The sequence below is a fragment of the Trachypithecus francoisi genome, unplaced genomic scaffold (genome assembly GCF_009764315.1).
Source record: "Trachypithecus francoisi isolate TF-2019V2 unplaced genomic scaffold, Tfra_2.0 Lachesis_group8, whole genome shotgun sequence".
NCBI classification, from domain to species: Eukaryota; Metazoa; Chordata; class Mammalia; order Primates; family Cercopithecidae; genus Trachypithecus; species Trachypithecus francoisi.
In genome coordinates, this window is record NW_022681473.1 from 69329024 (window position 1) to 69344560 (window position 15537).

At 39.8% G+C, this 15537-nt stretch overlaps 1 protein-coding gene and 1 long non-coding RNA gene across 6 annotated transcripts in view; both read right to left on the bottom strand.

Annotated features, from left to right (window-relative positions):
* Window positions 1–1369: 1369 nt before the first annotated feature.
* LOC117079952 lies at window positions 1370–3504 on the bottom strand. The gene is made up of 2 exons (XR_004435660.1): window positions 2823–3504; window positions 1370–2600 (listed from the first exon to the last, which is right to left on the bottom strand). It is a non-coding gene; the product is annotated as an uncharacterized LOC117079952 (long non-coding RNA).
* A 10136-nt stretch (window positions 3505–13640) lies between these two features.
* Window positions 13641–15537, bottom strand: part of NARS2 (asparaginyl-tRNA synthetase 2, mitochondrial) — a 141603-nt gene continuing 139706 nt past the window's right edge. For all 5 annotated transcript variants that reach the window (XM_033204335.1, XM_033204334.1, XM_033204339.1 and 2 more), the window contains one exon: window positions 13641–14487. In XM_033204335.1, the coding sequence (XP_033060226.1) occupies window positions 14343–14487 (145 nt within the window). In that variant the 3' untranslated portion in view covers window positions 13641–14342. The remainder of the gene's footprint in view (window positions 14488–15537) is intronic.

Below are 15537 nucleotides of genomic sequence, written 5' to 3' on the forward strand. Positions count from 1 at the left end.
AATATAGTTATCATTTTTGTGGTAAGAACACTTAACATCCACTTTCTTTACATTGTGTTTAAACCCACAGGGACAGCCTAGCTGGAAGAACATAGTAGGTTGAGGTAATCCTGTGCAGTTCCACTTTTAAAAATGGTTGTAACTCACCATAAAAAGGAACCAGATCCTGTCCTTTGCAGGGACATGGATGGAGCTGGAAGGCATTATCCTCATCAAACTAACACAGGAACAGAAATCCAAACACCGCATGTTCTCACTTGTAAGTGGGAGCTGAACAATGAGAACACAAGGACACAGGGACAGAAACACACACTGGGACCTGTGCGGGGCGGTTGGGGGGAGTTGGGAGAGGGAGAGCATTAGGAAAAATAGCTAATGCTTGCTGAGCTTCATACCTCGATCATGGGTTGATAGGTGTACCACACCACCATAGCACACATTTACCTATATAACAAACCTGCACATCCTGCCCATGTACCCTGGAACTTAAAAATACATTTTTTTAAAAATGAAAAATTCCAGAAACATGTAAGAAAATAAGATTCCCCGAATTCTTAAAAAAAAAAAAAGAAAGAAAGAAAAAGAAATGGCTGTAACTCTTGGATAGTTTCAAAAAACAATGACTTCTTTAACTTTCTAACTGCTACCCCCAGATTCCAGAGAGCCAACTTTGTCAACCCTTGGTTTCCAAACTGTGACCTGTTGTACACTCTTTAGACGTCCTCCTTTGTGGGATTACAGAATTAAACCTCTTTGTGGTTACTCTGTTATCTGGCTTCACTGTGACAATCCTACAGAGGCTTTAGCACTCAACCCCTTATACCAGATGCAACACTAGTGAAGCTGGAGAAAACCATGTCCCCTGAATTCAAAGTGACTTTATTCAACAGATGACCAGAAATGTCATTTCCTTCTGCACCTGATGAACTGCATAGTAACTGTGCAGGCTTGCTAGTCTTTGTTTTGTTGGAGACCTAGAGGCCTCAGGATTTTATCTCATCTAACTATGTAATTCTACCAGAATTACTCAAGATGACTCTCCGGCAATACAGCCAGTGATGTGCTGGCAAATATTTTTAAATTGGCTCCCTGGTGGTGTTGGTGGGTGTCTTGATTTACAGTATATACCAACTGTTGTGGCATAAATACTCTGCCAGCCATGGCCAGTTTTAAGCTATCAAGTGAATGTCCTCGAATACAGAGTTAGGAGATACACAGTAATACACCATTATTTAGTATTTCCAACATAAAGACACAATAGACATAAATAACACCAAGAACATAATAGTAAAATGTAAAGTAATTAGCCAAGTGATGGGTTTGGGGTAGTTACTACCTTTCTTTTAAATATAACTTATTTAATTGTAAGTTTATATAACTTAATTTTTTAATTAAGATATTCACATATCACAAAAATCACCATGTTAAAGTTTATAATTCATGGTTTCTAATATATTCATCAACTTTGACAACCATCACAGCTATCTAATTCCAGAACATTTTCATTACCCCAAAAGAAACACCATATCCGTTAGCATTAACTCTCCATTCCTCTAATCCCATCCTCTGGCAACTGCTAACCTACTTTTCGTCTCTACGGATTTGCCAATTCTAGACATTTCAAATAACCATATTCGTACAATATGTGACCTCGTGTGTCTAACTTCTTTGGCTTTGTATAATGTTTTCAAGGTTCATCCATGTTGAAGCACTTAACAGTTCTTTATACGCCGCATTTTATCCATTCATCAACTGATGAACATTACAGTTGTTTCCGCTTTTTGGCTATTATGAATAATGCTGTTGCGATCATTCCTGTACAAGTTTTTGTGTGGACATATGTTTTCAATCTAGGTATCTATCTAGGAGTCATCTATCTAGGAAAATGCTGAGTCATATGGTGACACTGTTTAACTTTTTAAGGAACTGCTGAACTTTTTTCCACAGTGGCTACACTATTTTACATTCCCATCAGCAATGTATGAGGGTTCCAATCTGTCCACATCTTTTCCAATGCTTATTTCCCATTTTTTTATTACAACTTAATTTTAACGATATTAAATTTTAAGAACCGTCTTGCAAAATTCTTCACAATTGAACAGTCTGCTCTCCTGGGTTGACACCACTGCATACAGCCACCAAAGAAAATCCCACCACCTTCTCACTAGTCAGTTCCACTTCCTTTTGCTGGCAAGAGCAATACTCAACAGATTTGAATTTCCTCCCTCTTACATCCTTCCTATAGAAAACTGAAACAAAAGATCTCAGGTTCCCTTCTCTTTGGTAATTGAGATGACTTTTGACTGCGGCAGAATCACAAGGTTTTCAGCTCCCACCAAGCACCCCAGCAGAACAGGGTTTGTTTCCCTCCTACATTTGTGTTGAGAAACAAAATTAAACCCAAAATGTATCTTAGTGACACCCAGATGTATCTTCCGGAGGAGCTCTCAAGCAGTTGCTTCAACAGGGCAAACAGCTGTGGTCTGTTTCAACATAATTTGATGTAATCAGGGTTAATTCTGATGATGTAGTAACTCTGAAGACTGTTTTTTAACTGGATTATTGTTGGGTCAACAATCATGTGGCATTACATTTAGTGACTGAAACAAAAGCCAGAATTAAAACAGCTTCCCCTCAGCCCCCACCCACCCCTTCTAAATGACAGCCTCACTGGGAATAGAAGTTATGAGGCACATTTAACACAATTAACCAAAAAAGGAAAGTAGATGCAGTCAAATTACCTGCAAGCATTTCCAAGGTCCAGTGTCAACCAAGAGTAAAAGCTGGAAACCAAAAAAGGAAAGTAGATGCAGTCAAATTACCTGCAAGCATCTCCAAGGTCCAGTGTCAACCAAGAGTAAGAGCTGGAAACTGTTATTTTTTCTTTTCCTAGAACAGTTAGAAAATATGTTGGCAGCAATCAGTATAACTTAGTATTTTCATAACATTCTAGGAAAAAGCCCCAAGATTTTCCTCTGAAACTTTCCTGAACCAGATAATGATTTTAGCAGTTCACAGTTCCTCTGTATTTTCCACGCATGTTTTCAAAATGATTATTTTAAGTGAACACTAAATTCACGGTGTGGCATACCAGGGCTGAAAGAGTGTGGTATACAAAGCACTGAACACATCTGGCACTGTTTCTGAAGAGCGAGGTCTTTATCTTATTTTCATAGATTTGACCATCATTGTTTATAGTCAGTCCACTTGCAGGGCCTGGGCTGCTCTACATGCACACATACTTATTTAGTCTCTTCCAGTTTTTAGTTTTGGCTAGTCGGAAACAGCTAAAGCCCATGACAAGGGCCATTCTTAATACAGTTCTGGAAAGCAGAATCTTCAAAAATAGATGGTTTGGGAAACTGCCAAATGTGTTGGTTCTTCAAAATCTTTTAAATCCAATTGTGTGGTTCCAAAAAAGGTCTGACATGTCCAATCCCCTCTGTAAATAAGCCTCCGTTTATTTGCTTTCTGTTTTTGTGACTCAGACTATTAAGAAATTTGAAAAGCCGGCCGGGCACGGTGGCTCACGCCTGTAATCCCAGCACTTTGGGAGGCCGAGACGGGCGGATCACAAGGTCAGGAGATCGAGACCATGGTGAAATCCCGTCTCTACCAAAAATACAAAAAATTAGCCGGGCGCGGTGGCGGGCGCCTGTAGTCCCAGCTACTCAGGAGGCTGAGGCAGGAGAATGGCGTGAACCCAGGAGGCGGAGCTTGCAGTGAGCTGAGATCGCGCCACTGCCCTCCAGCCTGGGCGACAGAGCGAGACTCCGTCTCAAAAAAAAAAAAAAAAAAAAAAGAAATTTGAAAAGCAAAGAAGCCACTTACCCTCCTACTGCATCTTACTTTATCAGGAATTCCCCATCTAAGTAATGCCTGATTGACATATATTCTGGGATATGTAGATGTGATTATAAGGTAATGAGACTTAAAAAGTAATAAGAATTCCTTCTGTAAGTCACACAGTATATTAATTTGACTTCTTTTAGTTGTCAAAGCAGATACCCATTTCAAACTCAAGATCAAATGGAGATAAGAAAGTGAGTTATCTCCCATGGAACCCATGGAAAAGTTGAATAATCTGGCCTCAGAAAGAGTAGCAGCCAGGGAATAAACATGGCAAAAACCAGGCATCCATTTTGTATGTCTCCCTCATCTCTGAACATTTTGCCTTCATTTCTTTCTCTTTGAAGACTGCTTTCTCTGTCTCTCTGGGTACATGGTTACCCACTGGCTCCTAAGTTTATATGTTCTTGGCTCAAGCAACCAGTCCAGACTCTCTAGTGTCCTCAACCCCAATTTCTCAAGAGAAAATGAAACTGGTCTATTTGCGATCAGGTGTCCACCCCTAGACCAATCAGCAAAGGAAGCTCTGGCCCCCAGGATGTCTGCTAGGGACCCACTGGCCAGGACAGGGGTAGGGGAATTGTCAGAAAAAGGACAGGTTTAATAACTAAGTAGACACCTTGGAAGGTGTTTAATAGACACAAAAACCAGTCTTGTTTCTTTCAGCTAGTATCCCTTTAAATTAGGAATATACTTAGAAAAGCATGTTTTTTTCTATTCAAATACAAAATATATTTCTATTCAAATACATGTTACTAGGGAATGGTTATTTGTGTATATGTTAGTCAAGTATCAGTAGGGATTTTCTTGAGAACCTACTACTTCAAGTTCAGCATAGGAATACCAAGATAAGACCAGGTTCTTCAGAATTTCAGGGTCTTTCTGGGGAGAGAAATAGGCAGATATCTCCAGTAGTATTTGGGCAATGTTGTAAGAGGTATGTTCACAGGACCGTGGGAGCACTGAGAATTATGCACCAACTGTATGGGGACTGAAACTGTATGAGATTAGGTTTAATTTTGGGTACCCCATAGATAGGCACAGAACAGACGTTAATATTTGTTAAATTAGATGACGAATAATAGCTACCTTCAATTTGGAGGCAGTAAAATTGTCTAGATTAAGAGAGCAAGGTGGGGAAAACCACTAACTGAAAATCTGAGCAACTAAGTTCATTTGGGACTAGTTTCTGAATTTCTTCTCAATTTAATACATTCATTCAACAAAACTTACTGAGCATTTGCTATGCACAGGCACAGGGCTAGGTGCTGGCGATATGATGAACAGCACAGAGATGTTCTTCAGAAGAAGTCTAAGTCACTGTATTCCAGAAGCAATGCCAGGAGGATGCCCTAGAAGTCACCTTCAGTAACAGACAGATAACTAAACTCATTATTACTTTTGATTCCTGCCTTTTGGTCCTGTGTTCAGGAAACAGCTCCAGGCAGGTTTGTACTGAAAGGGATAGTTTAAAAATTCATACGCTATTTCAGACACATAAATACCACCCCCCACCCTGTTTTTGGTCACCTTAATGATTCATTTGGCAGTTTTTTAATGAGTGCCCAGTATGTGTCAGACACTCTCCAAGGCACTGCAGATATAAAAATGAATGCATTCTTATCCCTGCTGTCGTGGAGCTCACATTCTGGCAGAGACAAATGGCAGCATAAGACAACCAGTATTTGCATAAAGTGCTGAAGGAGCATAAAGAGAAAGTCTGGAAGCCATTGTCCAACCCTTGGTTTCCTGAAAAATAATTTCAACACTAACACGTGAAAATGCGGAAATTCTAGCTGCATTTTGGAGTGTCACCACTCTTGAAATAAAGCCTCATAGGTTCAGACAATGTGATCAGAGCTGTTAATGTTTTGATTCTGGGTGACTAAGAAGTGACAGGTGTGTAGCCTGAGAAACCCACCCAAGTCCATTTACAGGCATGTGGAGACAAGCAATGTTGAGTCAGGGTGCAGGGTAACCCCAGCTCTATCAGCAGGACAGGTACCTGAGCAGAGGACTTTTAAACTTTTCGGTCGAGGGCTACTAACCCATCAGAAGAATATCAATCAAGAACTAAATGATAGTGAAACTTGACACCAAAATTTCCATATCGGATTAAAAAAAAAGATTGTTGATCAACAAAGAGCCCACTCCTACTTTTTGAGAAACATTAACCAGCACAAGTTTGTACTTAGTAAGCTAGATGTAAGTTGTTGTTTTCAATACATTGACATATCTGGCTGGGGGATGGGGTGGAGAAAGGAAGGGGAAGCACCTGGATGTTGATACAGTACTAGGCATAGAAGGAACCAGAGTGGGAGATTAACACTTGCATAGAAAGAAGAAAACATAGGAGAAGTGCTGGGGAGAAATGGAGTGAGGAAGAGATAAAAGTTGAGAGGTGTGGTAGTTTCTGGTGGGAGTAGGATAATGTGAATTTTTTTTTTTTTTTTTTTTTTTTGAGACGGAGTCTGGCTCTGTCTCCCAGGCTGGAGCGCAGTGGCCGGATCTCAGCTCACTGCAAGCTCCGCCTCCCGGGTTTATGCCATTCTCCTGCCTCAGCCTCCGGAGTAGCTGGGACTACAGGCGCCCGCCACCTCGCCCGGCTAGTTTTTTGTATCTTTTAGTAGAGACGGGTTTTCACCGTGTTAGCCAGGATGATCTCGATCTCCTGACCTTGTGATCCGCCCGTCTCGGCCTCCCAAAGTGCTGGGATTACAGGCTTGAGCCACCGCGCCCGGCCTGTGAATTTTTAATATGCTCCCCAGTGATTCATATACACAGTAAACTTTGACAAGACTGTACAGAATGGGAGCCCCTGAGATGAGGGAGTATGTCCTATTTGTCTCAACACCCATAGAATCTAGCATGGGGCTTGGGAGAGTGAGAGCTCAATAAAAGTTTATTGAACTAAACTGAGTACACCTAATATACCTAAGAGGCTTTAAAGAAAAAGTAACTCAATTCCACTGCCCTGTAATTCATTTTTTTCCATATTCTAGTCTATGTACACAGCTTTTACACTGTTGTAATTGCAAATTCACCATTTTAAATTGTATTTTTTCAATACATTTTCTTTTGTGATTTTTAATGGCTGTAAAACATTCCACCTAACATGAGTAAGTATCTTTGTTCATATAGATTTTGAATTTTGAAGAGGTTTTTCTTAGGAGACCTTACATTTGTGCAGTGCTTGTCAGTTTATGAAACCCTTTCACACAATCTTCATTGCTTTCACAGCACTTTATAAGATAAGCATTATCCTCATTTTGCAGATGGGTATACAGACTCAGAGATTAATTAACTTGCTAAAGCTTCTACAGCTAGTGGGTGGAATGTCAGATTAAACCAGGGTCTTCTCACTATGCATCTAATGCCCTTTCCAAGGCACCAAATAATCTGACCCAACAGTTTCCTGATGTAAAAACCTGTAATTTAAAATGTGGCAGACAGAAATTATATTTAAAGAGACCACTGGCCAGCTATATCCTAACTATATAGGAATCAGCTCCTGCCTCTTGGGGTATGGCAAAGAAAATGCCTATATTAGTTGACATCTTCTGTGACAGAACTTACTGTTTTTCAGTAATGCCTCATGACGCTGTCTGTATATGATCCAAGCCCATTTCTGCAATCCTCACATGAAGAGTTGGGACTGTCCCTGAACACTGACACTGCAATTAAAGTTTTTCAGCAACCACCACAGGCCGTAAGGCACATAGGAAGGAGGCAGTGGAGACTTGAAAGTTCTTCTACTATTAAGATTGGTATCACAGGATACTTGGGTAGCAGCTGAGTGAACAGGAGAGGGAAGTTTTTATCTACCAATGGAAAGGCCCATTATAAGGACACATGGCCTGATGAACAACACAGAGGGGTGCAGCGCTTCAGGGAAGGACAGACAGTCCACCTGAGCAGCTAGAGGTTCTATACTGGAAAACAAGAGTTGTGTTTCTATTTTATTCCATTTGCATGATACAGAGAGACAGGTTTCCTTATTCTCAGGTAGAAGTTTCTAACAACCAGAACTCTCTGAGGAGAGAAAAACTTCTTGGCTGGGTGTAGTGGCTCAAACCTGTAATCCCAGCACTTTGGGAGGCCGAGGCAAGCAGACTACTTGAGCCCATGAGTTTAAGACCAGCCTGGGCAACAAAGTGAGACCCTGTCTCTATAAAAAGTTAGCTAGGTGTGGTGGTGCATACCTGTGATCCCAGCTACATGGGAGGCTGAGGACTGCTTGAGCCCAGGAGGTTGAGGTTGCATTGAGCCATCACTGCACTTAAGCCTGAGGGACAAAGCAAGACCCTGTCCCCAAAAAATAAGGCTAGGTACAGTGACTCATGCCTGTAATCCCTGCCCTTTCAGAGGCCAAAGTGGGAGGATTGCTTGAGCCCAGTTCAAGACCAGCCTGGGCAACATGGCAAAACCCTGTCTCTACAAAAAGTACAAAAATTAGCTGGGTGTGGTGGCTTGTGCCTGTGGTCCTAGCTACATGGGAGGCTGAGGCAGGAGGATCACTTGAGCCTGGGAGGCTGAGGCTGCCATGAGCTGTGATCACACCACTGCACTCTAGCCTGGGCAAGAGACTGAGACCGTCTCAAAAAAATTAAAAAAACAAAAAACCAAATAAAATATCTCTATTGAGTTCCTACTCAGTGAAGCTACAATAGGTAAATTACTAGGAATCAGGAGAAATACAGAGGGGAATAGTTCATATATCATAGACAGGGGAAGGATTATCTTCTTTAAGGAGAGATTTTTCAAAACTAGGTTCCTAGGAAAATGGCAAACCAGCAATTCTTGTTGAGCTAGCGTGTAGAGAAAGTTATGAGTCAAAGAATCACAGTTGTAGATGGCTCAGGTTCGGCAACATACAGTTGCACCTGTGTACATGGGCATTAGTTGCAGAAAAAAAACCTTTGTTACACAGGCCCATCAAGTTTCTATTTTCAGATAATTACCTTGAAAAATCAAAGGTCTGTGACTTCGAGGAAGATATTAATAATTCCTATCAAAGTTTCTTTCATTTATCTTTCTATCCACACTTCTAGGATGATCCTGAAAGGAAGGTTGCAAATGTGAGTATAAACTGATTAAAAATTTGAGGCACAATGAGCTTAAGTACATTGCTGGGTCTAGGATCCTTTATCCCATTTTCAGTGTTTCTCTTTACTCAAATGTATTTGAGATCAAGTATCATCTTCCTTCATTCTCCTGTTCCCTCTCCCTGGATAGAACAAGGTCAAGGTGTGTATTTTGTGACAAATTCAGTAATCTCTGGGGCTTAAGATGCAAGATTCTTTGGTTATTAGAAGGTTTTGTTTTTTGGCTTCTCTAGAAGCTGAGGGCAGTGAATTTCATTTGTAGTCTTTCCCTCCGTATTAGGAATTTTTTTTTTGGAAATAGTCTTGCTCTGTCACCCAGGCAGGAGTGCAATGGTGCGATCTTGGCTCACTGCAAGCTCTGCCTCCCGGGTTCATGTCATTCTCCTGCCTCAGCCTCCTGTGTAGCTGGGACTCCAGGCGCCCACCACTACGCCTGGCTAATTTTTTTTTGTATTTTTTGTAGAGACGGGGTTTCACCGTGTTAGCTAGGATGGTCTCGATCTCCTGATCCGCCCGCCTCAGCCTCCCAAAAGGAACTTTGCATTTTTATAACAAATAAACCAAATAAATCTCATGCCCAGTAAGATACAAAGGAACAAAGTCCACAATGTATTGTCTGGATAACTAAGAAGATACATGAAACATGTTTATGAACTGTAAAGCAATGCCCAAAGAATAGTCATGTAATTAGTAACAATTATGAACAGTAAAGGTATAGCAGAAAATTTCTGAAGTCATGAGTTATGTTAATTCAATGGCCAGCTGCCTGAATGACAGTTTAAAAACCACCTAAACTCCCAGTGGCTTCTTTATAATGGCCCTCTGGAAACTATCCAGTGTGCTGATAATGGCTAGAAATTCACTGGACTCCATTTACGGTAATTTTAGCTGGGTCCAAACTGTGCAATAGCTAACTAGAGCCTTAGTTAATCACAAGCCAATGCAGGGATCCTGGCAACAGCAGAATGTCCAAGTTCAGGGAGGGATGCTGACCATGACCTAAAATGATGCTTTCTTACGAAAGTCCTACTAAATCATTTCAATACAGTGATTAAGGTTGCTTTCTGCCCTTTTCTTTTTTTTTTTTTTGAGATGGAGTCTTGCTCTGCTGCCCTGGCTGGAGTGCAACGGCGCAATCTCGGCTCACTGAAACCTCCGCCTCCCAGGTTCCAGCGATTCTCCTGCCTCAACCTCCCAAGGAGCTGGGATTACAGGAGCCTGCCACTACACCTGGCTAATTTTTCTATTTTTAGTAGAGACGGGGTTTCACCGTGTCAGTCAGGCTGGTCTCGAACTCTTGACCTCAGGTGATCTGCCTGTCTTGGCCTCCCAAAGTGCTGAGATTACAGGCGTGAGCAACTGTACCTGGCCCGCTTTCTGCCCTTTTCTTAATGCTTTTACTATTTTTTAATTCTGAAGATTAACTGGGAAGAAATTATAATCAGACATTACTCTCACCTGTTTTTTTTTTAATTATACATACTTTACATTGCAGACTGAATACAAATATTAATCAGAAGCCAAAACACCCCACACATTACTTATCAATCAACCCAGGCCAATCTGTCTTTCAACTGTACATTTTTATGTTCTTGCCTCACCGCTTACTAAAATAAACGTAAGAATAAATAGCAATACAATCCAAATAAGCATCTCTCATCTATAATTATCTGAAGCAAGGGATTTAAAGATGGGTAGAGTTAATCCACCTCACCAAGTGCATCTTCAATGCCTGTTCAGTCATGCTTCAATGTCTACATTCAATTTATAGAGAATATGAATATATAACATTGTAGAGGGAGGCTTCTGGCAGATCCAGTCTGACAAGAACAAAAGGTCAAACAGTTCTTTTGCTACTCTGTGACAGTTAAAGAGTCTCTGGGTTGGGTTAAAGGGTTGGAGAGTTATGTTTAGATCTGGAATGGATCACTCACACAATTAAGTTCTTGTCAGACCTAAAAACATGACAGCACAACTTTCCCCAGGCAAAAGGACAGCCAGATGGAAAGCAACTATTTTTCTCAACCTATCTCAAAACTTAAAATGAGAATTAATAATGGAAAAAACATTTCTAAGTTTCAGAATATACTTCTACTTGGGCTGCTGGGGTTATTATTTTCGGGTGACATTTGGAAATCGTGGGAAAACATAATCTGATTTTTTTCCTCATTGGAAACTGGTTACTCAAGTGAGAAACTAACCCTCTTATCACCTTTTAACTCAGAAACTGAGCACTAAAACATATTACAGTTTAGACAGTACTCAACTATTGAATCCATATTTTTATTCATTATACATTGACTTATACAACACTGTTTGCAATGTATAATTTAGATATTCATCTCTCAGCTGATGAGTAAACATTTTGAGTTTTTTCCTGCTGATGCGGCCTGCAAGCAACAGTTCAGTTTTGGCATTTTCATCATCTTTGTCTGACATGAATTTTTGTTTCTGTTCAATTATTGGCAAAATAGAAGTATTGTGCCAAAGACAAATTATTAGGCTTGCTATAGGTGGCAAAGTATTTGGCTTCAACCAGATATTCATTGTGTGATAAACTATCAAGGAAAAGAATGTATAAAGTTTCGGAAATACACTGGTGAAAACGCTATCAAAAAGGCAAGATGCCTTGAGAAGGACCTTTCCTCCTTCCACATATACAGTATAGGAACACATTTAAGTCTATTGTTCAACTTTCAGCGATGTGACTTAGTTACACATTTTGGAGACCTAATATGTACTAAAACAGGGGACTACATATTGCCTAAAGGTTAGACTCTAAATCAATTATTAGTGACCAAGTCCAGCACAGGTTCACAGAAGATTAAGAGATAAAAGGATCCACAGAGCTTACCTACTTCAAAATGTGGTAGTACTGTAGGTGAAAAAACTGGAGGCCACAAAGATTATTTTACTTGCTTAATGCTCTACAACTGAATTTATGGTAATGCTGGGTCCACAACCTGGGGTTTCTCTAACTCAGCAATCTTTCCATCACTATTATTTTGTTAACGTCTGTCATGTTAACATTACAATTCTATCAGGTCCCTCAAAAATCATGGGAGGCATAATTCCTGACAGCCTTGGAAATTACAGTGCCTCCAGGTTCTGGGTCTGTAAACGTCCCTTGTTCCACTAAATTAATATGGTATCTACTAAGACCTGAATGCCAAATCAATACAGGCTGACGCTGCAAATATTTTTAAAATGTTTTCTGCATTTTATCTTCTAGGTCTAGGGTTAAACGTCACGTTTTCAGACATGCCTTTTCTAGCAAGCTTATCTATGCTTTCCTGCTCTTCATGTAACTTTACAGCACAAACTGTATTTTGAAATAACAGTTATTTAATTATTATATATCTTCTCAAATATATTATTTAATTCCATGAAGGCAGGGTCATTTCTGTTTGGTTCACAACTGTTTATATAGCACCTACACCACATAGTCTCGGCATATAAAAGAAGCTCAAATATTTGTTGAATAAACAAATGAATTTCTCTCTCTAATTATGGATGAGGCAAGCCTTATGGAAGCCCTAATTATCCCTTTTAGTCTGTCCTAAACTTGGTACCTAAGCCCAAGGGATTAAAGTTCCAGGGAAGTAGATTTTCCTGAGATTTTAGCTCAGCAAAAGCTAGCAATTAGATTCAGAAATGGAATGAACAGTTTTGCTGGACACTGATTTCTTTGTCAAAAAGAGACTGGAAAACCAAGCGCCCAGGTAAACAGAACCCCTCTGCATTAGGCAGAAGGTCAACTTTGCAAACTCTCAGGTGTCTTCCAACTCTTAAGGCTCTGGAATTTGTTTCTTTTCAGCTGTTTGGTTTTAAATTAGGTTAAAGTATACGTACAAACTTCATTAGGAAATAATCTAGGAGAACCCATCTAATGAGACTTAGAAAACTGATCATTCAGGCATGCATGCCCATTTACAATTACTTGATACATGCATATTCCACTGAGAATACAATTTGCTATAGGTCCTTATACATGTAACTCAATGAAGACAAAGACTAAAACAAGTTTTTAAAAAGTTTATGTAGCATTTCAATTTTAAACATATGCATGGTGTGCATGCACATGCACACACACACACACACACGTATTATATCAACTCTGAAGAAAATGATGTTGAGTTCCTATACAGTAAGCAGCTTATACAAAGTGCTAGAATTGTCAGGTTCCAAACTCTCCAATCAGTGCTCTTTTCACTCTCATAGACCGCACTACTTTTTTTTTTTTTTTTTTTTTTAGATGGAGTCTCCCTCTGTCGCCCAGGCTGGAGGGCAGTGGCACGTTGTTTGCTCACCATAACATCGGCTCCCAGGTTCAAGTGATTCTCCTGCCTCAGCCTCCCAAGTAGCTGGGATGACAGGCACCTGCCACCACGCCTGGCTAATTTTGTATTCTTAGTAGAAATGGGGTTTCACCATGTTGTCCAGACTGGTCTGGAACTACTGAACTCAAGTGATCCACCCACCTCGCCCTCCCAAAGTGCTGGGATTACAGGCGTGAGCCACCATGCCCAGCTGACCACAGTACTTTTTAACTCTAGAATTACCCATCCTTTAGGCTCAGCCAAATTTTCATCCTCATCTTGGATTGAAAATACCTTTCTTCCAAATTTTACTGGGAAAGGACCAAATGAAATTAAAAAATATATAACTTTTTTTCCATAGGCGCCAATAAAAAAAATCGATTTTATTAGAGAAATTATAAACATCAAATATAAACAAATTATAACACAACAGTGATTAAAGAGTTGAAATACTTAATGTAATATCTCAATAGCTTTTAAAATGGAAAAGCAACAGTTATTAAATCTGATTTCTTTCATCCAGTTCAATGAAAGGAGATTTTAATTCAGAATAACTACTTCATTAAATCAATTAAGACTTTAAGGAATTTTTTTTTCTGCAATGTTTAGGAAAGTACTGAAAATGAGATAAGGATTTATCACAAAGTATATGGCAAGGGAGAAAAGATCCAACATTATTTTATTTTGAGCTACTAGATGGTTCTCAAAAATTACACAGGGAGTGATTTAATGAGTACAGACAAAGTAAAATACATTATCTCATCCTGTTTTAGAGTTTAAAAGAAACTTTGAGACTATCTAATTCAATTTCTTCATTTCTTCTTAATTGAGGTAATGGATTTGAGAGTCCCCTTGCTATAAGTACCTCTTCTTGGGGGAGCTCATCCTTACATGAAATACCCTCAACTTTCTAAGAAAATCACAACCACTTATATTTTTTCTATATCTTATGGCATAACAATTACACGTTGAAATCTGCATTTCTAAAATCCAAACATGCATTCTACTGTCTGCACAATCCTGTGCAGTGCCTCTGCCACGGGGTGCTTTTCCTTAACCAATCTTCTAGCTATAAAAGGCATGAATGAGGAAACCTTGGGAAAGGGATAACATCTTTGATATTATCAACACCCAAGATGCACTGCAGGTAGCGTTCAAATCCCATCCCAAAACCTCCATGTGGCACAGATCCAAATCGACGAAGGTCCAGATACCTGTTTTCAAAAACAGAAAATCATCATTTATATATATTGTATAAGACCAGATGTTATGAGTAGAATTTTATGTTTCAAACGTATTTTGCAATCATTTGTTATTATTTACCTCACTGTGATAGACCAGTCTTTCCCCTCCACAGACAAACAATGGAAAGGAAGAAGCTGAATAATCTATCCAAGGTTACCCAGAGAAACAGCAGTGGATCCTGTCAAGCAGTCATGGGCTTTGGTCACTTCCTTTTTAAGCTATTATATTTATGTGTTTATGACAGAAAACTTGCCTCAGGAGGCTATAGAAGATTTTCTATGGATTTACTAATTTTCTTGAAAATATTTGCCTCTTTTATTTCTTGGTATGTTAATGTTTTCTTTTCCTTCCCAAAATCATACTGTTCAATACACAGAGGAGAGTGCAGAGTTTTGCCTGTTACATTATGAAAAGATATCCTAGAGATTAGACTATAAGCTACAACAGGGCAGAAACTGTGCTTCATTCAACGTTTTATCACTAGGGAATGCTCTAGAGTAGGTGTTAATTACATGAAGTTTTGTTTGAAGGCACAAAAATATATGCTTGAATGCTGGAGTGAGGAGAAACCTTTAATTCTCTGCCTCAGGCCTACAGAATATGCCCAGAGTCATTTTGCTGACATGCTAGACAGCCTCTGAAACCCATCCATGCACATTCTTTTCTCACTAAAGACCACATGGCAAGACAATGGCACAGCCATGACAGAAACTCAGATTCTAACACACCAGCATTGGAAAAAGTTTTAGGAAGAAAAGACGAAAAGGACAACTATAAATATTTTATTATGTCATTTGGTGGGGAAATTCTTAAGTTATATAATATTGACTAAAACAAGTTTATCGGCCGGGCACGGTGGCTCATGCCTGTAATCCCAGCACATTGGGAGGCCAACGCGGGCAGATGACTAGCTCAGGAGTTCAAGGTCAGCAGGGCCAACGTGGTGAAACTCCGTCTCCACTAAAAACAAAAAAATTAGCCAGGTGTGGTGGCGCCCATATGTAATTCCAGCTACTCAG